At 36.0% G+C, this 25112-nt stretch overlaps 1 protein-coding gene across 5 annotated transcripts in view; it reads right to left on the bottom strand.

Moving 5' to 3' along the window:
• Nucleotides 1–25112, bottom strand: part of EVI5 (ecotropic viral integration site 5) — a 200666-nt gene that overhangs the window by 44949 nt on the left and 130605 nt on the right. For all 5 annotated transcript variants that reach the window (XM_046014873.1, XM_046014881.1, XM_046014846.1 and 2 more), the window contains one exon: nucleotides 14565–14660. In XM_046014873.1, the coding sequence (XP_045870829.1) occupies nucleotides 14565–14660 (96 nt within the window). The remainder of the gene's footprint in view (nucleotides 1–14564; nucleotides 14661–25112) is intronic.

The raw sequence follows: 25112 nt of genomic DNA, 5'->3' as shown, positions 1-25112 counted from the left end.
ACTGATTTTAATTTTGTTTAACTTAAATCAATTTAAATATAAATCACCATTATGTGGCTAGTGCCTATCAATGCAGCAGAGCCACTGCTCCATTGGTTTCTGGCATTGAATATGCTGTGAGAGATGTGGACAAGTCTTAATGTTCCTTACAACTCTGTGCATAATCTGCTTTAAATGTTTATGGAGTATTCTGTCAAATTTTCCAAGAACACAGGGTATTCTTTTGATTTGTGTATTTGAATCTTTCTGAATTTCAGGGATGACTTCTTATCTATATATTTTTTTAACTGAAGTATAATAAGCATACAGTGTTATATTATTTTCAGGTGTATAATACAGTGATTCAACAAGTCTATACATTACACAGTGCTCATGAAGGTAAGTATACTCTTAATCCTCTTTATTTCATCCATTCCCCTACCCTTCTCCCCACCAGTAATCACCAGTTTGCTCTCTGTATTTAAGTCTGGTTTGTCTCTTTTTTCTTTCTTTGGTTTATTTATTTATTTACGTAATCCCTACACCCAACATGAGGCTTGAATTTATGACCCCAAGATCAAGAGTTGCACACTCTTCTGACTGAGCCAGCCAGGTGTCACTGTGTTGGTCTTAATTCCACATATGTGAGAAATCATGTGGTATATATACTCAATGGAATATTACTCAGTCAAAAAAAAGAGAGAATGAGATCCTGCCATTTACAATGACACAATGTACCCAAAGAGTAGAAGGCTAAGTGAAATAAGTCGGTTAAGGGAAGACAAGTACCACAATCTTACTCAAATGTGGAATTGTTCATATTTTTGAATATATCTTCTTTCCACTTGTTGTGGGACACCAGTTACCTTTATGTTAGATTATCTACCTTTCATCCATACCTGCTAGCTATACTTGTTTTACATTCTTAATCTCTGCATTCACTATGATTATCTCAAGCTTTTCAGCATTATATATTGAACAGACTATCTTTTATTGTTTCCGCAATCATATATTGGGTTTCAATTTGTTTCCTTAGCAGTAAATCTTAACTGGGTTTTTTAAAAAAAATCATTTTATCTTTTGATTTCTTAATTTTATTGAATTCATGGTTGTTTTATAGTGGGCATCAACTGTAATTCCTCTCTTATCCTTGACTTACCTTTCTTCTTGGCTGGGATCTTTTTAAAATGGTATTTCTTTCACTTTCTCTGCTATAATAATATAAATCAAATTGCCATGCCATTTCTTCTTCTCATAGCTAGGTGACTAACCAGATATTTCTAATGTTTAAGAATATGGGTTACTTATTAACTCCCCTTCCACCATATTTAAAATCTATTTTCTTTGCCCTCCAAGTTGAAGTTTGTTTTGACTTTTCTATAGCCTGAGGGATAGCACAGGGAGGGAAGAACCTGGCTAAACAAGGGCTCTGTTTATTCGTCTAAAATTTTGTCAAATATCTGTATTACCTAACTGGGGGATATATGTCAAAACCTGCATTTAGGATTCATATAGTTCCCCAAATTCAGTGTGTTGTCCCCAAGGTCTTCATATAAGTTAAAATTCAGATGTTCACTTTTTAATATCTTTGACTGGGTTATACCCTCCGGAAATTGTTACAATTCCTCAGTAAGAAAATTACATACTCATTTTCTTTCTCTCCATGTTTGGGATATGATGAATCAATACTTCTGGGGATTTTGCTGACTTACCTATATAGCTTGGTGAGGGACAGGAGAAGGAGATAGTTCAGGTTAGAAGCCAAGCCCTGCTGGCTCTCTTTGCTCTAGTCTAGTCTATTTCTTTCTTAAGCTGTCACGTTTAAAGTTTATCGCACTAGGTTTTGCTCTTTTTCCTCTCAGGCTGCTTTTAGTAGAAAAGTATGTGCCTTTAAAAAAAAAATCTATTATTTACTATTTTGTTAGATGGTTGGATAGGAAATTATAGGATCAATTTCAATCTACTTCTGGGGCAGCATCATTTAAATAAATAAATCTTTACATATATAGTTCTTAGAACATTCTACCACCTCTTATGGCATAGAATATCAAACTCCCTTACACATGGCTGTTTTCTGTCCTAAGATTCATCCTGCAATTATTTTTTTTAAAGCTTTTATTTATTTATTTGACAGACAGAGATCACAAGTAGGCAGAGAGGCAGGCAGAGAGAGAGGGGGAAAACAGGCTCCCTGCTGAGCAGAGAGCCCACTGCGGGGCTTGATCGCAGGACCCTGAGACCATGACCTGAGCCAAAGGCAGAGGCTTAACCCACTGAACCACCCAGGTGCCCTCATCCTGCAATTATTTTTTGAGCTCCTGTTATATGCCAGCCAAAAGGCAAACTGCAGTAGATAAGATAAACAAGATTCTAATATATTATATGTGGGAGGGATTTAATTCTTAAGGTGAAGATAATTAAAGACCCTGAGAAGAGTCATAAATAATATAAAACATGATGAAACACAGAGTAACGGTGTGAGGGGCCAATTTTACAAAGGTGGTCAGGAAAACTCTGAGTGGGTGGCTTTTAAGTTGAGATAAAAACAATGAGAGGGAACCACCAGGGGAAGCTCAGGGAGCATAATGTTCCAAATGTACGGTAGAGCAAGAACAAAAGCCTTAAATTAGGAATGCATAACCTTGGTTCAGGAAATGAAAAGTAGGATGAGGCTGCTAGAACATAACATGTGAAGCAGAGTGTGATGATACTGTAGTCAGAAAAGTAGGCAGGAGCCAGAAAACTCAGGGATGTCAAGGACGCAGAATGAGTATGGCACTTTTGCTAGGTGGATCAAGTTGTCTTTGTTGCTATTTTCCTATGATTATTTGGAAGTTCTAATTCTTATCTCCTTTCTAGCAATGATTACCTTAAAAGTTATTTAAATGTATATTCATTTTAAAAATTAACATAGTAATAAGTTCATATAGTGTAAAAAGTGAATTCCGGTCCCTTATTCTTTTGCACCAAGCCCTCTACTCTCCCCAAAGGGAACACTGTTAACAGCTTTGATAGGAATCACACCAGACACCCTGATGATTTTAAGTATGTGTAAAACAAATAATACACACACATATACTTTTAAAAACACATGGAATTATGATCTACATTCTGTCTGTAATTTGTTGTTCTCATTTACTATGTCTTGCAGATCTTTATTCTTTTGTAATGGATTTATTATGGCTTAACAATTCTCCTACTGATGAGTAATTACCAATATTTTAAAATAATAAAAATGATGTTGGATTTAGGCATCCATTTAAGAAGTTACATAAAGAACGCAAAATAAGTATAAAATGGAAGGAAATAGTAAAAACAAGAACAACAATAAAACAGAAAAAAAGTGGCTTATCATTAAGTTTGCATTTGCTTATTAGTATTCTTCTAGACAGTGATATCAGAAGTATTGGCTACTGGAAGTAATGTTGTTTTTTCTTTTTTTGAATGTTCTGCAGATGTTTAATATATCATCCAATTCTCAATTAAAATGTATAGTTACTACATTTTTATAACTTTAGGAAATCAATATTTAATACAGTTTAACATTTTAAGCCTCACATATTAAAACTTAAAACATAGTTTACAAATAGACATCACACCCTTAAAGGAAATAACAGAAACAATTAGTAATCTCTCTATGCTCTCTTCATAGAGATTTCAAAATAAATCTAAGGTTATACATAGGATGTGGGTTTTTCACTGGGAGTAGTATTACAGAAAGTTTGTGGTATTAGAAGGGTCATGACACAATGCAGGTTGCTTAGTCTCAAATGCAAGTGTAAAGCTTACATTTTAAAAATATTTTAAATTACACTCACAGATGAAAAGTGTAACACAAAGGGAGACTATGCTAAAAATATATCAAGTTCTCTCTCTCCTTTGTAAAAGTTAAACTATTTCAGAGACCATAAGAAGGCATTATCTTAACTGTTTTTAAGGTTAAATAATACTTTTTCAAGGCTATATTATGAAACTATGTTCAACGGTCACAGAAGCAACCATATTAACTTGTAGCAGGGAGACAATTTTTAAGTCCTAATTTGATATTTTCAATGCATATATTAAAGCAAAATGTATTAAGCAAATTATAACTGCATGTGAAATTACTATAGTAGAAGAAAACCAATGATTTGAGTAAATCCCTGACAGTTGATAAGTAATCACTGTGATTAATCAACATAACCTTACTGAAACATCAATAGCAACCACTAAACTTTAGTAAGTTATTACTGATTTGTACTTTGCCCTAAGAAAAATTAATCATAATAGTAAATGTGGGAAATGGTAGCCTCCCTGTGACTTCAAGGTGACTCATTTGAAACATCTAAAGACAAATCATATTCATATCATGTACCATTCTAAGTTTCTAAAACAGTTTCCGGTAATTTAAAGTCATGGACAAAAAGGTTTGAATATTTTTTATGGTTTAGTAACTAGGGGAAAAAAGTACATATAAATACTTTTAAGAAAATAATAAGGTAATTTGTAAAAGTATGGAAGCGAGAATAAATTCAAATTTTTTTTCATGCTAAGACTGACTTAATTCCATTTGAGAAGAGAAACAACAAATACACACATATTTTAAAGTGAACTTTCTTATAGGACCAACTACATGCCCACATGAAAAATGAGCATTTGCACAAGGTCCAAAAGCTAGAAAATACTTCTTTAAATCATAGTTTAATTAAAAGCAAAGCAATTTTGTGACAAATAATTAAATTTATATAATTCCAAGGGTCCCTAAAAACCATGAAATTACATAAAATATTTTTTACAACAGACTTCTTAAAGAACAGTTTCGGGCTTACAGAAAAAATGAGAAGACAGTTTCCGTATACCTCCTGCACTCAATTTCCCCTATCAATAATATCTCCCATTAGTATGGTAAATTTGTTACAATTAATGAACCAATATTGATACCTCATTACTAACCAAAGTCTATGACGTGTTCAAATTTTCTTAGTTTTTTGTTTGTTTTTAAGCTAATGTCCTCCTTCTGTCCTTCTCCATAATGTAATATGGAGAATACCATTACATTATATTACCATTACATTACATTTTGCTGTCATGTCTCCTTAGATTCCTCTCCTTAGGTTCCTCTTGATAGTTTCTCAGACTTCACCTCTTTTTGATGAGCTTGAGGAGTGTTGGTCAAGTATTTTGTAGGATGCCCCACCATCGAAATTTGTCAGGTATTTCTTCTCATGTTAAGACTGGGGTTTAAGTGTTACTGGAAGACTACAGAAGCATTATTTTCATCACACCATAGTACATACTATCAATATGATTGATAACTACTGATGTTGACCTTCATTATCTGGGTGAGGCAGTGTTTGTCAAGTCTCTCCACTGTAAAGTTACTCCTTTTTTCCTGCCCTTTCCATACTATACCCTTTGAGGGAGTCATCGTACACAATCCACACTTATGGAAAAGGACTTCTTCTTCCTCTCCTTAAGAATACAATATCTACAACAATTATTTGGAATTCTTCTGCATAGAAATTTATCTCTTTCCCACTTGTTTATTTAATCGTTATTTTATCAGTGGACTCATGGGTATTTATTTTATACTGTGAATTAAAATCTACTATTTTAAACATTTTTTCCTCATTTGTTCTATCTTTGGCCTTCAGGAACTCTTTCTGTTGGTTCTTCTGTCCTTTTAAGATACTCCTATTAATGTAGGGTTTTGTTTTGTTTTTAAACCCTTCCTTTCTCTAGTATTACAAGGTGTCTAGGCTCATCTTAGCCTTACTGTATTTCCTCTCCCAGTATTGGAATCAGCTATTTCTCTGAGGAGTCTTGGTTTCCTTCATTAAAGAATGGTATGAGAAACCAAGATGTATATGCTAGGTGTACACAAATTAACTTTTATTAACACCAAGATGATCGCTGATATTATGGTATCTAAGAGTCTAATCCTCCATCACTAATTCTTCAGATGCTACAATGAGCTCATGTTGGGTATCTGAATGATATTCTTCATTTCTAAATACAGCAATACCTTAAAAGCTTCTAGGTACCTAATTTCTTTATAGTTAACTGTATACTAAGTTTGGGTACCAAAGAATCTGAGCACTTAAGTAAATAAAATTTTACCTGAATTTTATAATCCTTAATGACTACATAGCAAGCTGAATAAAATATCCTACATACCTAACTTCTTCTGTTGAGAATTACTGTTAAAACTAGATAAAATTAGAGAGTAGCTAATTTTTTAACTTTAAAAGTGTTTAAAATTTTGAGAAAATCATTTAAGAAAAATGAAAAATACTTCAAGCAAATTGCTCAAAACGGAAACCATTGTACTTAAAGGGGAAAAAGAATCTTCCAAAAACAAGTTTGTTAGCCAAGAGTTGGCATATCAACTACCACCTGTTGTGAAACTATTAACAAATTAGCTCAGGAAATTGAAAAGTACAAACTGATCACAAAACTTTATGATTAACTCCACTATTTAGTAATGTCACTGCAATTTAACATTATTAAAACATGTATTTTAAAGTACAGTGATAAAGATTTTATCACTTCCTCTCCATCTCTGCCAAAACTGCATACTGATCTGGGCACACTGATTTAAACCTAACTCATTCATTTTAGGTCAGAACAGAATTTTGAGTGGGTGTTTCTTAAGCCTAGAGTGGTTGGGGTATTGCCCATCTGAGGCATCCCTAGAGGTTATCTGCTGGGCAAACTAACGAAAGTGGGTAAATGTTACTGGATACCAGGAAAAGAACAAAAAGTTGAATTTGAGTAGAACTATACAGTTTTAGATTAAAATTTTTCCATTACTGGGGCGCCTGGGTGGCTCAGTGGTTTAAGCTGCTGCCTTCGGCTCAGGTCATGATCTCGGGATCCTGGGATTGAGTCCCGCATCGGGCTCTCTGCTTGGCAGGGAGCCTGCTTCCTTCTCACTCTCTCTGCCTACCTCTCTGCTTACTTGTGATTTCTCTCTGTCAAATAAATAAATAAAATCTTTAAAAAAAAAAATTTTTTTTCCATTACTTATAACAAAGCAGCATTAATTTTATAGATGTGCTTGACCCACAGAAGCTTTTAATATGGTTATGACAAGTTAATATGCTTATCTTTATAAAAACCAAAATACAAACTCAATTCTGGGTTAAATATCAGAAAGCTTGAGTTCAATTCCCACGTGTTTTCTTCAACTATGAGCAAAAATTAATTTTTCTGTGTTTTGTTCCACCACCCGCAAAGCAGATCAAGTTTTATTCAGTGTGAATATAAAAATAAAGCCTTGGACTAAAAAATAACATTTGGATCAATAGAATAAAGGTGGAAAATTCCACCAAGAGGAGGAAACACTTTTTAACCACCATTTCCTTCCTCCTAAATTAACTATGAATTACTCTTATAAGAATTTTATTTCTGAATCAAGCTCAATTAAATTATCTTAATAGGTTAAATATCTACTAATTGATCACTCCTATGCTCAAAACCCTCTAATGACTTTCCATCTTACTCAGAGAAAGGCCAAAATTCTTAGGCCCTACCTGATCTGCCCTATTTACCTCTCAGACTTCCTCTACTTCCTCTCTTACTTCACGCAGGGACTCTACTCAGACTTGCTCCTGGCCTTAGGCTCTTTGCCCTGACTAGTACCTTAGCACACATTGCTTTCCCCAAATCTGCATGACTTACAAACGCTTTCTCATTTAATACCAACAGCTCTAAAGCAGAAAACGTTCAGATTCTCTGTTCTGAATGAATAAATAAAAACGTAGGTTAAGTTTCTTGTCAAAGATACTTAGTAAGTAGTTTGACTTCAAAATCTTATATTCTTAACAAATACAAAATCTTTAGCAATTATGAGAAAACAAAAAGACAAAAAGTTGTGACCACAGAGTCATTTAGGATTTAAAATCTGCTTGTTCTTAATAATAATTAAATTTCTTGAAGCTTTTTATTCTGATCAGTTTCTATCAAATTTATCTTTGTAGGCTATTTAAATAGAGAAACCAGAAAATCAGCTTGTAAAGTATATGTGCAGATAGGAAGAAAAAACCAAAATTCTCCCTTAAAAGGTAACAACTCGCATCACCTCAGAGTAACTCAGATGTAACTGAAGCCACTGACGCCAACAATAAACATATGTGAATTTTCAGAGGTTTAAATTCTATTCAACAACCTTTCAAAGAAGAGACCCACGTTCAGTCCCTCCTTCTATAAGATGACAAATGCATTTAGACAGTCTTGAGATCATTCTATCATCCTCACCAGTGACCTAATGATAAAAAAAGTATGCAAATTGATGCGTGTGTGAAAACAGTGATAATCTCTGAACTTTAAAAACTGGAATACTCAAAGTATATACAGTAAGAGTCACTTGTAGAAACAGCAGATGAGCGAATTATTGTATTACTTTAACATCTAATACAAATAGTTGAGCGATGGCTATGTACCAAGCATTATATACCAAGTGCTGAGATATACAGCAATGGAATGACTGGCTAGAAATTCCTCATACTGAGCTTCCACTGGTGGAGAATGTGGACAAAAAGAATAACAAGAAATGTATATTTTATGGCAAGAAATAATTGTTTTGATGAAACATGAAGTGGCAGAAGAGCACAGTGATCAGAATAGTAGTATTATTTTGGAAAGAAATATAGCCAAAGGAGTTTTATCTAATAAAATCATAGAGACCTGAATGAAATGAAAGGATTATATAGTATTTAAAATTCATAATGGTAATTCTGAATGGCCAAAAGATATTAAAATGACATACATGGTATAATTTTTATGTTTAATGAAAACTTAAGAGTTTAACCTCTTAATTTTATAGGTGTATATCTGCTCGAAACAAGCATTATAACAGAATCATGACTAAAACCCATCATTTTGATGTAAGGAGGAAATCTAGTTAATAACTTTCTCAAATAGTTCTAAGAAAATGGCTAAAATTTGAAAATTGCTACACTTAAAGAAGGTTAAATTCACTGTGAGACACTAATATAAAACAGCTCCTCCAAAGACAAGGAGGAAAAGATTATAAAAATCTTAAGTATATTACAGATACAGATACCTCAAATAATAACATAGGGAAATATTATAAACTTTAAATCAGAGCAAAGATTTCAAAATGACTAAAGAATCTTTGAAATCAAATTTAATAAACTTTAGCCTCACAAATGTGTCTACCACTGAACGCTAGTGTTTATAAAAATGAATATTTGTTCATCTAATGTATTTCCTTATCTAAATAGGATACTTTTAGAAGTCTAATTTTCATGAATACTTTAAAAAGCAGATCTTAATCATATCAACAGATTGCATAATAACATAATTTATTAAATGAAGAGTTAGAGAGAAATTGGTTTATGGGGAAAAATTTATTCACAAGAGAGTAACATTAATTGGAAGAGTTGGTCTGAAGAGATATGAAGTACAAAATATTTGACAGAGTTCTCCCCCTAGTGGAACTTGAAAATGATCTAAAGTATTTCCATGACTAAGAATAACCTAAAATGTACTCTTCTTACAATTGAGAAAGGAGTTTCAGATTTTAGCAAGAGATCTACGATGGATCTGCATGTAATAAGTAAATAAATGCATGAAAGTTGAATCATCAAGACATTTACTGAAAACACATTTACTAAATATATTAATAGCAAGGTAACAAAGCACAAATCAGTAAAAAGAAATACCTTAAAAGCAGAGGACTAGGATTACAGAGAAACACAATTTAGGAAGATACAGCAGCTTGCACAATGGTACAGAATTTTGAAAATATGTGAAAATTTTGAAGAGTGTGTGTGTGTGCGTGGGTGTGTGTGTATGGGGTAAGGAAGGAGTATGAAGAGATAATGCTGAAAGATGAGATGGGCAATGAAGGTTTGGGAAACAATGAAAAGGTAAGCATTTTAGGCTGAGAAATTCTGATATATTTGCTAGGTAAAAGGCAGTCAGTAAAAATTCTTATTTTTTAGAAAGCTAACTTGGATAGCTCTGTGGAAGAGCTGAGGCTGGAGAAGTGAAACTGACTAGGAAGTTACTATAATAGTTCAGGTAAGGCTGCAGAAAGAATAATTCAGGGAATGGCCAGGGGAACAGAAAGGCTAAGAGAGGTTAAAAGAAAAGTTTCTGAAATTAAAATCACCTTTGATTTGGTTTTAGATTTATTCCAGACTTTCCTCTTTTGAAGGAACTGAGGAGTTGGGCAAGACACTTCAGTCTTCATGAGTTATTAAAAATTATCTGAAAGTGGGACACCTGAGTGGTTCAGTTGGTTAAGCAGCTGCCTTTGGCTAGGTCATGATCACAGGGTCCTGGGTTTGAGTCCCACAGTGGGCTCCTTGCTTAGTGGGGAACCTGCTTCTCTCTGCCTCTGCCTGCCACTCTGCCTGCTTGTGCTCTCTCTCTCTCTCTGACAAATAAATAAATAAAATCTTTAAAAAATTATCTGAAGGCAAAACTACAAGAGTATGTGAGAAGGTAAAATGTTGGTTATGTTAACTAGCACAAGCACTTTGTAAAGAATTTGATATTATCTAGTAAAGTTGAAAGTTTACATATTCTCTACATAGCCTTCATGTAGAGGGTTAAGAAAGGACTAAGTGAAGTTCTTACTAGGTTGAACAATCTGTTAAGCGATGCTACCACTGATAAGACTAGAGATACAGAAAGAAAAAAAAATTTGGATGAAACAGGAACACATAATTTTAAACATGTTGAATTTGAAGTGCCTGTGCAACTTCCAGGTGGAGTGGTCTAGAGTCCATTAAAACTACTAGTCTCCTCATCAAAAGACACAATAAGTTAAAGAACAACAAAAGACAAGTCAGAGTGGAAACAGGTATTTACAAAACATAGCATCAATAAGTAAATAACTACACATCCAAAGAGAAAGACAAAAACCTACCAGAAAAATACATACAAAAAGACTTTAGCAGACCTTTACAAAAGAGGAAATCCAAACGGCCAGCCTCATTAATAATCAGGTAAATGGAAATTAAAACCACAACAAAATATCACTGCATACCCACCAGAATGGCACAAGTTAAGACATCTGACACCACCAAGTGTTCCGAAGGATATGGAACAAGCAAGAACTTTCATACTTTCAAGAACTTTCAAACTCTTGGGAGTTTAAAATGGTACAAGCACTTTGGAAAATAAAGTTGAAGATTTGCATGCTCTGTGACACAAACATTCCACACTAGAGAAACATGTACCTGTGGTCAGTATAGTGCACAAGATTGCATATAATCACAGCACTGTTCCAAACAATCCCAATCCACAAACCCCCAAATGACCAATAATATTAGAGTGATACATTGTGATATAGTCATAAAATGGGAACACATGACAATAAAAATGATTACTCTTACTAAAATAATGTTGAACAAAGAAAAAAGAGAAAGATATTTAAGAACACTCTATTCAAAGTTCAGAAACAGGGAAAACTAAACTGTACAAATCAGAGAGGCATATGAAGATGACACAATTATAAGGAAAAGCAAAGGAGAGACTACCATAAAACTCAGGACAAGGGAGTCAGGTGTGATTGGGTAGACTTCTGGATACAGGCAATATTCTGTCTCTTGACCTCCACCATGACTATATGGGTAATGTGTTTACCCATATTATAACGTAGCTTTGTATTATGAACTTCTTGGTATATTGTGCTAATAATTTTTAAAAAGATTTAAAAATTATTGCTTGCGGGAAACATGTAAGGGCTAGAGTTACATTAGGATCTGTTGTACAGATGGCTTCTAAAGCCATGTAAGTGAGATCCTTCATTTGAATACAGCCTTTAAAAAGCCAAAAATTTGGGATTCTCAGAGGAATACAAACATTCAGAGATGATAAGAAGACTAAAACAATAAACAAGAAAGAAGTAAGGCAAAAGTGAGTGGTGGTGGGAAATCTATGGGAGGAGAGAAGGTAAAGAGGACAACTGGTCAACAACGATAAATGAGATAAACCTCAAGCAGGATAAATAGCAAAAAAATAGCAATGAATTTAGCAATTAGGATTCCAGGGATTATTTAATCAAGAGCCATTTGATGCCAACATATTCCTGATAGTAAAAATTTCATGCATTTTCTATTTTCAGAAATGATGTAACATGCTGCATTCCATTTTATATAAAACTTGCAGCATATCAGGCTCTTCACTTTCATAAGTATTTCAGAATAAATAAAAACAATGATATAAATCTTGCTGTTTGTGACTAACATGCATAGAAATGTAGCAAAATTTCATAATTTTCTTGATGTTAGAAAACTCCAGGCTTAAACTAGAATTGAATATGATAGCATGATTTTATTTATTTTTTTTAAAGATTTTATTTATTTGACAGACAGAGATCACAAGTAGGCAGAGAAGAAGGCAGAGAGAGAGGAGGAAGCAGGCTCTCTGCTGCAGAGAGCCCGATGCGGGACTCGATGCCAGGACTCTGGGATCATGACCTGAGCTGAAGGCGGAGGCTTTAACCCACTGAGCCACCCAGGTGCCCCAATGGCATGATTTTAAATCACTGATTACAAATATGTCATGAAGTCAATTCATGTTTGGAGTTTTTCTGAGTATGTGCTACTTTACAGGGAATATTAGCAACAGAACATAAAGGCTAATTTTTTAATAAACTTATACAAATCATAATGTATCATGATTACTTTTGACCCAGATCAAAAGATGAAGCTATAATACATGTAAGTCTTAGAAATTAACCAAATTTTAAATTGAAATTTGGTTCAAAGGATATTTTAAGTGGGAATAAAATTCTAGATGTTGCAGCAAAAACTGTATTATGGCTTGGAATAGAAGATAACACATTTTGAAAGAAATAAGATTTTAAACACAATATTTTTCCCATATTAGAAATGTGAATTTCCCAAAAAGAAATAGGACATAGAGTGACAAAATATTTAGTCTTGAATCTTCTTTCAAAAATTGCTTTGGCAATGTACAAATATGGTAAACTATCAAACGTGGACTTAAGCAGAGGCAACAAAAGAACAGGACTAAGTTAAGTTGGACTTCAACAAAAATAAAAACTTTTGTGCATCAAAAAACAGTTAACAGAACAAAAAGGCAACCCAAAGAAAGGGAGAAAACATTTGCAAACTATCTAACTGATAAGGGATTGACCCTAAGGATATATAAGGAACTTCGATAACTCAAAAACCTGATTAAAAAAATGAGCAAAGGACTCATACAGACATTTCTGTAAAGAAGATATACAAATAGCAAAAAGCAAATGGTAAGGTGGTCAACACACTAATTAGGGAAATGCTAATCAAAACCATTATGAGCTATGACTTCATTCTGATTAGGATGGCTACCACAAAAAAACAAACAACAACAAAAACCCCAGAAAATTAACAAGTATTGGTAAGGACGCGGAGAAATAAGAGCCCTTGTGCACTGGCTAGCAAGAATGTAAAATGGTGCAGTGCTGTGGAAAATAATATAGCAATTCCTCAAATAATTAAAAACAGGATTACCATATGATCTATCAATCGCACTTCTGGGTAAATCCCAAAGAAATGAAAGCAGGGATTCAGAGAGATCTGTACAACATCTGTACAACCATGTTCACAGAAGCATTATACACAATAGCCAAAAGGTGGATGCAACCCATGTGTTTACCAATGGATAAACAAACAAAATGTGGTATACAGATACAATGGAATATTACTCAGTCTTATAAAGGAAGGAAATTTTTCATATATTATTTTTCACATATTATCCATTACACATGGATAAACCTTAATGACATTATGCTAAGTGAAAAGATCCAGTCATAAAAAAACAAAGACTGGGGCAACTGGGTGGCTCAGTTAAAGTGGCCAAGTGTTGATTTTGGCTCAGGTCATGATCTCGGCGTCCTGGGATTGAGCCCTGTGTTCTGTAGATGGGTCAGTTTGTAGGTTGATCTGTTGGGCTTGCTCAGTGGGGAGTCTGCTTTCCCTCTCTCTTTCTCCCTCAGCCCCTCCCCTGACTTGTGCACTCTCTTCCTCTAGAATGAATAAATAAATCTTTAAAAAAAAAAAAAAAAAAAGACAGGGAACCCTGGGTGGCTCAGTCACTTAAGTGTCTGCCTTCGGCTCAGGTCATGATCCCGGGGTCCTGGAATGGAGTCCTTCATGGAACTCCTTGTTCAGCAGGGAGACTGCCTGCCGCTCTCCCTTTTTGTGCGCACTCTCTTTCTCTCTGACAATAAATAAAATCTTAAAAAAATAAGACAAATACTATATCGTCTTACTTACATGCAGTACCGAGTAGTCTAATTCAGAGATAAAAAAATGGAATGGTGGTTTCCAGGGGTTCGGGGAAGATGGGCATGAGGAGATGTTCAATAGGCAGATTTTCAGTTTTGCAAGACGAAAAGAGTTCTAGAGACTGACTGGTTGTACAATGTGAATGTACTTAATGTCAGAGAACTTACACTTTAAAATGGTCAATTTTATGTTATATGTTACCACCAAAAAAAGAACTTGGAAATGAATATGTGTTGAAAATAGAATCATAGTCATTAAGAGGAAGATACAAGTCACTCTTCAGGTACAGAGAGAAATTATTTTTATGTGTACTTTATTATTTTCATATGGTACCTGGATTTCTAGCTCAGCAATGTGCTGCTGTAATTCAGCCACAGCAGCTATGCTATCTGCTTCCCGGAGTCTCACAGCCATCACTTCTTCCTTGTTCTAGGGCGGCAAACAAAACAAACCCAAAAATAAAACATGTGATAAAAGTAAAATATGCTTCAAATTTTGAAAACAAAATAGATTAATGATTAGATGAGAAAAAAAGTGCCATTATTTCCTGAACTTGATATAAATGAAGACCAAATATATAGAATAACATTCTATCTTTAAGCATTAAGAAACAACACTCAGATAAACAAGTGCTGCATAAAAAGTTAAAATTAAAAATGAACTTAACCTTAAAACAATTCAAATCACTGGTGACTGTGAAAGCTGTTGATTTTTATGCAAGAACAAAAATTGAGAACTTTCAAACACTTAATTTGAACAGATTAACAGAGAATACGGATACTGAGAGAGTATATTAACTAGATAATATTTAACGATAATATTCTTTCTGAAGCAATAAATGTTAATGAACATTTACGTTACACTACAAAAGAGAATAGAAGTTCAATTCTATTAATGCTAATCTTCCCAGGAAAAGCACAGTACTTTACTACCTCAAAATTTCACAAAGAAAAACCCCAAAACTGTATTCTACAATACCGTAGCTAATTAATATGATTCAGAAACAACAAAATATGAAGAAAATATGTAACAGAAAAGTAGGGTATGCAAAATATTTTTCTCCTCCATTAACTCCAGTTGAAATGTAGCAATCTTTTGTATCAAAAATTTACAGCATGGTGATCGTTGGAGAAATTTAGCACCTGACAGTACTATAATATCAAAATTTCTAAATACAACAAATTTAGAAGTGTAATGATTAAACTACTTATTCTTGTATCTTAGATACTTCTGCTTCACGTTAAGTAGATACTGCTTTAAATATTTTTCCAGTCTGCATATGGTCATATGTGTACCCTGTGCTGTGCTAATAAATGTCTAAAAATCAGGGGCACCTGGATGGCTCAGAGGTTAAGAATCTGCCTTCGGCTCAAGTCATGATCCCAGGTTCCTGGGACTGAGCCCTATGTCAGGCTCCCTGCTTGGTGGAGAACCGGCTTCTCCCTCTGCCTCCCTCCCAGTCCCCCGCCTTATGCCCTCACCCTCGACCAAATAAATAAATTCCTTAAAAAAAATGTCTAGGGGGGCGCCTGGGTGGCTCAGTGGGTTAAGCCACTGCCTTCGGCTCAGGTCATGATCCCAGGGTCCTGGGATCGAGCCCCGCATCGGGCTCTCTGCTCAGCGGGGAGCCTGCTTCCCTTCCTCTCTCTCTGCCTGCTTCTCTGCCTACTTGTGATCTCTGTCTGTCAAATGAATAAATAAAATCTTAAAAAAAAAAAAATGTCTAGGGGGAGAAGCAATGTGCTGCTTCTTGGCAGAGGAGCAGCAGACTGAAATGACATCAGGTCCCAGGAGTTCAGCCAGGGAGTTACCAAACCATTCCGAACACCTACAAACTCAACAGGAGATAGAAGAGAAGAAGAACAGCAATTCTAGGAACAGAAAATCAAACACTTTCTGGAAGGTACGATGTGTGGAGAAGTGAATCCAAAATGACAGGAAGAAAGACCATGGCGGGGTGGGGAGGGGCTGACTCCCAGCAAGTGGTGGAGCAGCAGAGCACAAAATCAGAACTTTTAGAAGTCTGCTCCTCTGAGGGACATGGCTCCAGAGGCTAAGCGGGGGTAGAGTCCTTGCGGGGACAGTGTGGGATCAGGTCCCGTGGGGTCACACAAAGATTGGGGTTGTCTGAGTGTGATACAGCTCCCAGGTATCGGAGCGGGGAAGCCAATACAGAGACAGAGCCGAGGAGTGAGCTCTCAATTCAGGGTTACCTTAAACCATGATCCAAGGCATAGGTGGCCACTGCTCTTCCAGCAGGGACCCCACAAGTGGCAGATCCAGAGAGACCCCCTCCTTCCTTCTCCAGGAGGAGTGGCACAGAAACACACAGCAGGAATCTGCTGGGTTTGGAGACTTCAAATGGGGCCGCGTGCCAGAGATAGAAATGCTCGGTCACAAGCCAGGTGAGTACAGAGTGTAGCTGGAGACCTGGGAGACAGAAGGATTGACTACTTTTCTCTGAGGGTGCACTGAGGAGTGGGGTCCTGAGCTCTCAGTTCCTCCAGGCCCGGAGATTGGGAGGCCGCCATTTCCATTCCCGTCCTCCAAAGTTCTATGGAAAGCATTCAGGGAACAAAAGCTCCCAAGAGCAAACCTGAGCAGATTACTTAGCCTGGCCCCTGGCAAAGGCAGTGCAATTCCGCCTCGGGCAAAGACATTTGAGAAACACGGCAACAGGCCCCTCCCCCAGAAGATCAGCAAGAACATCCAGCCAAACCAAGTTCACTAATGAGAACTGCGGAACTCCAGAGCTAGAGGAATGCAACACATGGAATTCATGGCTTTCCCCCAATGATCCTTCAGTCTTGAAAAGTTAAATATTTTAAATTTTATTTTTCTTATTCTCTCTCTTTTTTAAACTTTTCCTCTTTCTTCTTTTTTTTTTCTTTTGAAAGATTTTTTATTTCCTTATGTTAACAGGGAGAGAGATCACAAGTAGGCAGAAAAGCAGGCAGAGAGAGAGGAGAAGCAGGCTCTCTGCTGAGCAGAGAACCCGATGCAGGGCTTGATCCCAGGACCCTGAGATCATGACCTGAGCCGAAAGCAGAGGCTTAACCCACTGAGCCACCCAGGCGCCCTTCCTCTTTCCTCTTTTAAAGTTTTTTAAATAGCTTATCTTAACAATACCTTTCTAAGAAAAACATATATTTTTAAACCTTCATTTTAATAGTCATATTTTATCCCTTCATTGTATTTAACCTTATTTTTTGTATACGTACAGGTTTTTTTTTTTTCTTTAAAATTTTGGGATACAATTTCTTCTAATAGATCAAAATATACCCTAAATCTAGCAACATGGCTTTGTTCTAGTCTCCAGTCTGAACACATTCTCTCCTCTTTTTTTTTTCTCTTTTTCCAACCAACTTATCTTATCAATTCCTTTTTTATAATTTTTAAAAAAATTTTCAACTTTACAGTCATATTCTATCCCTTCATTGTGTTTACTCTTATTTTTATAGATATATAAGTTTTTCTTTCTTTAAAACTTTGGAAGGTAGTTTGTTCTAAGAGACCAGAATACACCCAAAATCAAGTGGGTGGCTCTGTTCTATTCACCAGTCATATATATATATATATATATATATATATATATATATATATATATATATATAAATTTATATATATATATATATATATATTAATTTATATATATATATATATAAATTAACATCCTCATTTCTTCTCCCCCCGGTTTTGGGTCTCTTCTGATTTCATTAGCATATATTTTTCTAGGGTCTTTGCCAACCTTTTAGTATTTTATTCTGTCGTTCACATGTTCTTATCTGGATAAAATGACAAGGCAGAAAAACTCACCACAAAAAAAAGAACAAGAGGCAGTACCAAAGACTAGGGACCTAACCAATATGAATATTGCTAATATGTCAGAACTACAGTTCAGAATGCTGATTCTCAAGGTGCTAGCAGGGCTCAAAAAAGGCATGGAAGATATTACAGAAACTCTTTTTGGAGAAATAAAATCCCTTTCTGGAGAAATAAAAGAACTAAAATCTAACCAACTTGAAATATAAAAAGCTATTAATGAGGTGCAATAAAAAATGGAGGCTCTTACTGCTAGGACGAATGAGGCAGAAGAGAGAATTAGTAATACAGAAGACCAAATGACGAGGACTAAAGAAGCTGAGCAAAAAAGAGACAAATAACTACTGGACCATGAGGGAAGAATTCGAGAAATAAGGGATACCATAAGATGAAACAATATTAGAGTAATTGGGATTCCAGAAGGAGGAGAGGGGCAGAAGGTTTATTGGAGCAAATTATAGTACAGAATTTTCCTAATATAGCAAAGGGAACAAGCATCAAAATCCAGGAGGCACGGAGAATCCCCCTCAAAATCAATAAAAATAGGTCCACACCCCGTCATCTCATAGTAAAACTTACTAGTCTTAGTGACAAACAGAAAATCCTGAAAGCAGCTTGGGAGAAGAAGTCTGTAACATACAATGGCAGAAATATTAGATTGGCAGCAGACTTATCCACAGAGACCTGGCAGGCCAGAAAGAATTGGCATGATATATTCAGAGTACTAAATGAGGAAAAACATGCAGCCAAGAATACTATATCCATCTAGGCTATCATTGAAAATAGAAGGAGAGATAAAAAGCTTCCAGGACAAACAAAAATTAAAAGAATTGTAAACACCAACCAGCCCTACAGGAAATACTGAAAGGGGTCCTTTAAGCAAAGATAGAGCCTAACAGTAGTAGACCAGAAAGGAACAGAGACAATACAGAGTAACAGTCACCTTACAGGCAATACAATGGCACTAAATTCAGATCTTTCAGTAGTTACTCTGAATGTAAATGGGCTAAATGCCCCAATCAAAAGACACAGGATATCAGAATGGATAAAAAACAGAACCCATCAATACGCTATCTACAAGAAACTCATTTTACACCCAAAGACATCTCCAGATTTAAAGTGAGGGGGTGGAAAACAATTTACCATGCTAATGGACATCAACAGAAAGCTGAGGTGGCAATCCTTATATCAGATAAATTACATTTTAAGCCAAAGACAATAATACGAAATGAGGAAGGACACTATATCATACTCAAAGGGTCAGTCCCACAAGAAGATCTAACAATTTTAAGTATCTATGCCCCTAACATGGGAGCAGCCAATATATAAACCATTTAGTAACAAAATCAAAGAAACGCATCAACAATAATACAATAATGATAGAGAACTTTAACACCCCCATCACTGAAATGGACAGATTATCCAAGCAAAAGATTAACAAGGAAATAAAGGCCTTAAATGACACACTGGACAAGATGGACATCACAGATATATTCAGAATATTCCCTCCCAAAGCAACAGAATACACATTCTTCTCTAGAGCACATGGAACATTCTCCAGAAGAGACCACATCTTGGGTCACAAATCAGGTGTCAACTGGTATGAAAAGACTGGGATCATTCCCTGCATATTTTTAGACCACAATGCTCTGAAGCTAGCGAGAACTCAATAACAAGAGGAAAGTTGGAAAGAACTCAAATACATGGAGGTTAAAGAGCATACTACTAAAGAATGCATGGGTCAACCAGGAAATTAAAGAAGAACTGAAAAAATTCATGGAAACAAAATGAAAATGAAAACACAATTGTTCAAAATCTGTGGGACACAGCAAAGACGGTCCTGAGAGGAAAGTATATAGCGATACAAGCCTTTCTCAAGAAACAAGAAAGGTCTCAAGTATACAACCTAACCCTACACCTAAAGAAGCTGGAGAAAGAACAGCAAAGAAAGCCTAAACCCAGCAGAAGAAGAGAAATAATAAAGATCAGAGCAGAAATCAATGAAACAGAAACCAAAAGAACAGCAGAACAGATTAATGAAACTAGGAGCTGGGTTTTTGAAAGAATTAGTAAGACTGATAAAGCCCTGGCCAGACTTATCAAAAAGAAAAGAGAAAGGACCCAAATAAATAAAATCATGAATGAAAGAGGAGAGATCACAACCAATACCAAAGAAATACAATTACAAGAACATATTATGAGCAACTATATGCCAGCAAATTTGACAATCTGGAAGAAATGAATGCATTCCTAGAGACATATAAACTACCAAAACTGAACTAGGAAGAAATAGAAAATCTGAACAGACCCATAACCAGTAAGGAGACTGATGCAGTCATCAAAAATCTCCCAAAAACAAAAGTCCATGGCCAGAGGGCTTCCCAGGGGAATTCTACCAAACATTTAAAGAAGAATTAATTTCTATACTCCTGAAACTGTTCCAAAAAATAGAAATGGAAGGAAAAGTGTCAAACTCATTTTAGGAGGCCAGCATTATCTTGATCCCAAAACCAGACAAAGATCCCATCAAAAAGGAGTATTACAGACCAATATCCTTGATGAACACATATGCAAAAATTCTCACCAAAATACTAGCCAATAGGATCCAACAGTACATTAAGAGGATTATTCACCATGACTAAGCAGGATTTATTCCTGGGCTGCAAGGTTGGTTCAACATCCACAAATCAATGTGATACAATACATTAATAAAAAAAAAAGAACAAGAACCATATGATACTCTCAATAGATGCTGAGAAAGCATTTGACAAAGCAAAGAACCTTTCCTCATCAAAACTTTTCAAAGTGTAGGGAAAGAGGGTACATATCTCAATATCATCAAAGCTATCTATGGAAAACCCACAGCCAATATCATTCTCAATGGGGAAAAACTGAGAGCTTTTCTCCTAGGGTCAGGAACATGGCAAGGATGTCCACTATCACTACTGCTATTCAACATAGTACTAGAAGGTCTAGCCTCAGCAATCAGACAACAAAAAGAAATAAAAGGCATCCAAATCAGCAAAGAAGAGGTCAAACTCTCACTCTTTGCAGCTGATATGATACTTTATGCGGAAAACCCAAGACTCACTCCAAAAGTGCTAGAACTCATACAGGAATTCAGTAAAGTATGAGGATATAAAATCAATGTACAGAAATCAGTTGCATTTCTATACACCAATAGCAAGACAGAAGAAAGAAAAATTAAGGAATCAATCCCATTTACAATTGCACCCAAAACCATATGATACCTAGGAATAAACCTAATCAAAGAGGCAAAAAATCTGTACTCAGAAAACTATAAAGTACTCATGAAAGAAATTGAGGAAGACACAAAGAAATGGAAAAACGTTCCATGCTCCTGGATTGGAAGAACAAATATTGTGAAAATGTCTATGCTACCTAATGCAATCTACACATTTAATGCAATCTCTATCAAAATACCATTAATTTTTTTAAAGAAATGGAACAAATAATATTAAAATTTATATGGAACCAGAATAGCCAGACGTATGTTGAAAAAGAAAGCCAAAGTTGGTGGCATCACAATTCCAGACTTCAAGCTCTATTATAAAGCTATAATCCTCAAGACTGGTACTGGCACAAAAACAGACACATAGATCAATGGAACAGAATAGAGAGCCCAGAAATAGACCCTCGATTCTACGGTCAACTAACCTTCAACAAAGAAGAAAGAATGTCCAATGGAAAAAGAACAGTCTCTTCAACAAATCGTGTTGGGAAAGTTGGACAGTCACATGCAGAAGAATGAAACTGGACCGTTTCCTTACACCACACACAAAAACAGACTCAAAATGGATGAAAGACCTCAATGTGAGAGAATGATCCATCAAAACCCTTGAGGAGAACACAGGCAGCAACCTCTTCAACCTCAGCCGCAGCAACTTCTTCCTAGAAACATTGCCAAAGGCAGGGGAAGCAAGGGCAAAAATGAACTACTGGGACTTCATCACAATCAAAAGCTTTTGCACAGCAAAGGAAACAGTCAACAAAACTAAAAGGCAACCAACAACAGGAGAAGATATTCGCAAATGACGTATCAGATGAAGGGCTAGTATCCAAAATTTATAAAGAACTTATCAAATTCAACACCCAAAGAACAAACAATCCAATCAAGAAATGGGCAGAGGACATTAACAGATATTTCTGCAAGGAAGACATCCAGATGGCCAACAGACCCATGAAAAAGTGCTCCACATCACTCGGCATCAGGGAAATACAAATCAAAACCACAATGAGATACCACCTCACACCAGTCAGAATGGCTAAAATTAACAAATCAGGAAATGACAGATGTTGGTGAGGATGCGGAAAAAAGGGGAACCCTCCTACACTGTTGGTGGGCATGCAACCTGGTGAAGCTGCTCTGGAAAACAGCATGGTGGTTCCTCAAAAAGTTAAAAATAGAGCTACCCTATGACCCAGCAATCATACTACTGGGTATTTACCCTAAACATACAAATGTAGTGACCCGAAGGGGCACGTTCACCCAAATGTCCATGATAGCTAAATGATGGAAATAACCTAGATGTCCATCAACAGATGAATGGATAAAGAAGATGTGGTATATATATACAATGGAATACTATGCAGCCATCAAAAGAAATGAAATTTTACCATTTGCAACGATGTGGATGGAACAAGAGGGTATTATGCTTAACAAAATAAGTCAATCAAAGAAAGACAATTATCATATGATCTCCCTGACATGAGGAATTCGAGAGGCAAGGTGGACAGTTTGGGGGGTAGGGAATGAAAAAACCAAACAAGATGGGATCCAGAGGGAGAGAAACTATAGGAGGCTCTTAATCTCACAAAACAAACTGTGGGTGCTGGGAGGAGGGATGTATGGAGAGGGTGGTTGGGTGATGGACATTAGGGAGGGTATGGGATATGGTGAATGCTGTGAAATGTGTAAGCTGGACAATTCACAGGCCTATAATGGGGCAAATAATACATTATATGTTAATAAAAAAAATTGTCTAGCAATCAGCTTTCTCCTAGGGCTGTTTGTGTGTGTGTGTGTGTGTACGTGTGCTCGTGAATAAGTTTATTATATTTTTAATATAAACTGATATAGAGGATATATAGAATACAACATATAGATAATAAGATATACAATATTCATTGCCCATTCTGTGTAGTCACTGTATTCTCACAGAATGCTTTCACTGATTTTTTTCTAAACTACTGCATCCATGAGCCATCCATGGTTGAAACTGGGGAAAAAGTAAAGTTTTGATATAAATGTTGACTGAATATTTTTGTTAGAGAAAAGATGAAGGTGAAACAAAGAAGACTTATGTTACAATTTCACTCACTTGTTAATAATGTGAGCAAGTTTTTTGTTGATTCTGGTAACAGTAATCAAATACCGAAGAGAAATTTCCTTAAAATTTTTGTGCTAATCATAATGCATAGGCTGAAGATACAACATATTTTTAAACTTTTATCTGCATTAAAAATCAAGCACAGGCATCAAATGCCTTTCCTTAAAAGGCCAGATAGTAAATATTTTAGGTTTATGGGCCATATAATGTATCACCAATATTGTACCTGCCATTGCTGCAGTGTGAAAGTGGCCACGGACAATACATAAAGAAACAGGCAAGGCTGTATTCCAATAAAACTTTACTTCTAAAAACAGGCAACCAGACAGATTTGGGTTATGGGCTACAGTCTGCCAACATCTGGTCTAGATAGTCAACAAAAAAATCCAGTCCTGATTTGTAGTTTGACAACTAATGTGATGTAAATCCGCCCACCATGGCTCCTTTTAAGCTATCAACGTTAACATTACTGAACACTGAGTTGGGAAGAAATATACAGTGGAACACTATTATATGGTATTTCTACCGTATAGATACAAGGGGTATAAATAACCTCAAAAGCACAGATAGTACATGGGTGCCTGGGTGGCTCAGTGGGTTGGGCCACTGCCTTCGGCTCGGGTCATGGTCTCGGGGTCCTGGGATCGAGTCCCGCATTGGGCTCTCTGCTCGGCGGGGAGCCTGCTTCCCTCTCTCTCTCTCTGCCTGCCTCTCTGCCTACTTGTGGTCTCTCTCTGTCAAATAAATAAATAAAAAATCTTTAAAAAAAAAAAAAAATAAGTAGGAAATGTTAAAGTCTGATTACTTATTACCTTTGTCCTACAATTTAATTATGTTATATGACTTAATTGTTCATATGGCTCTTTTAACAAGCAAGTCACAAAATTCCTAAAAATTTAACAACTGGTTCTTGGAAGCCTTTACTGGCTGGCTCCAGCAAAGCACTGTGTCTCTATTTCATAAAATTCAAATCTCATTTTGTCACTCCCTTAGTTTAAATACTTTATGGCAGGGGCGCCTGGGTGGCTCAGTGGATTAAGCCGCTGCCTTCGGCTCAGGTCATGATCTCAGGGTCCTGGGATCGAGCCCCACATCCGGCTCTCTGCTCCGCAGGGAGCCTGCTTCCTCCTCTCTCTCTGCCTGCCTCTCTGCCTACTTGTGATCTCTCTCTGTCAAATAAATAAATAAAATCTTAAAAAAAAAAATACTTTATGGCATTCCACAGATCTTGAGATAATGACTCAGGTCCTTATACTGCTGCCCCAGTTTGTATATGATTTCACTCCCTATTCACTGCTCCAGCCTCATATCTTACCATATTCCTTATGATACTTACCTCCAGCTACAATGAACTTTTTTTAGTTCAAGCAACCTCTTCTTTCTTCTTATTTTCATTCTTCACATATGCCATTCCCTCTGTCCAGTGAACTCTATTTATTGTCTTTCCTTAACTCCTACATAGCTTTAATGTCTTAGCTCAATCATTCCTCAGTTAGCCTTTCTTGAAGCATTATCCTAACACTAAACCCCCATTATAGTGTCCTATATACCTCCTCAATCACGGCACTACTCATACTGCATTGTGCTTGTTTCTGTACTTGTCTAAATCCTTTACTAAGAGAAATCCCCTCGAGGGCAGTGATGTCTCCAATAGTTGGTACCAACTTTCAACCTTGTGAGAGGGCCACCTTAAAACACCTCATCCTTT

Source organism: Meles meles, chromosome 1, assembly GCF_922984935.1.
Source record: "Meles meles chromosome 1, mMelMel3.1 paternal haplotype, whole genome shotgun sequence".
NCBI lineage: Eukaryota > Metazoa > Chordata > Mammalia > Carnivora > Mustelidae > Meles > Meles meles.
This window is presented reverse-complemented; position numbering and strand designations above follow the sequence as displayed.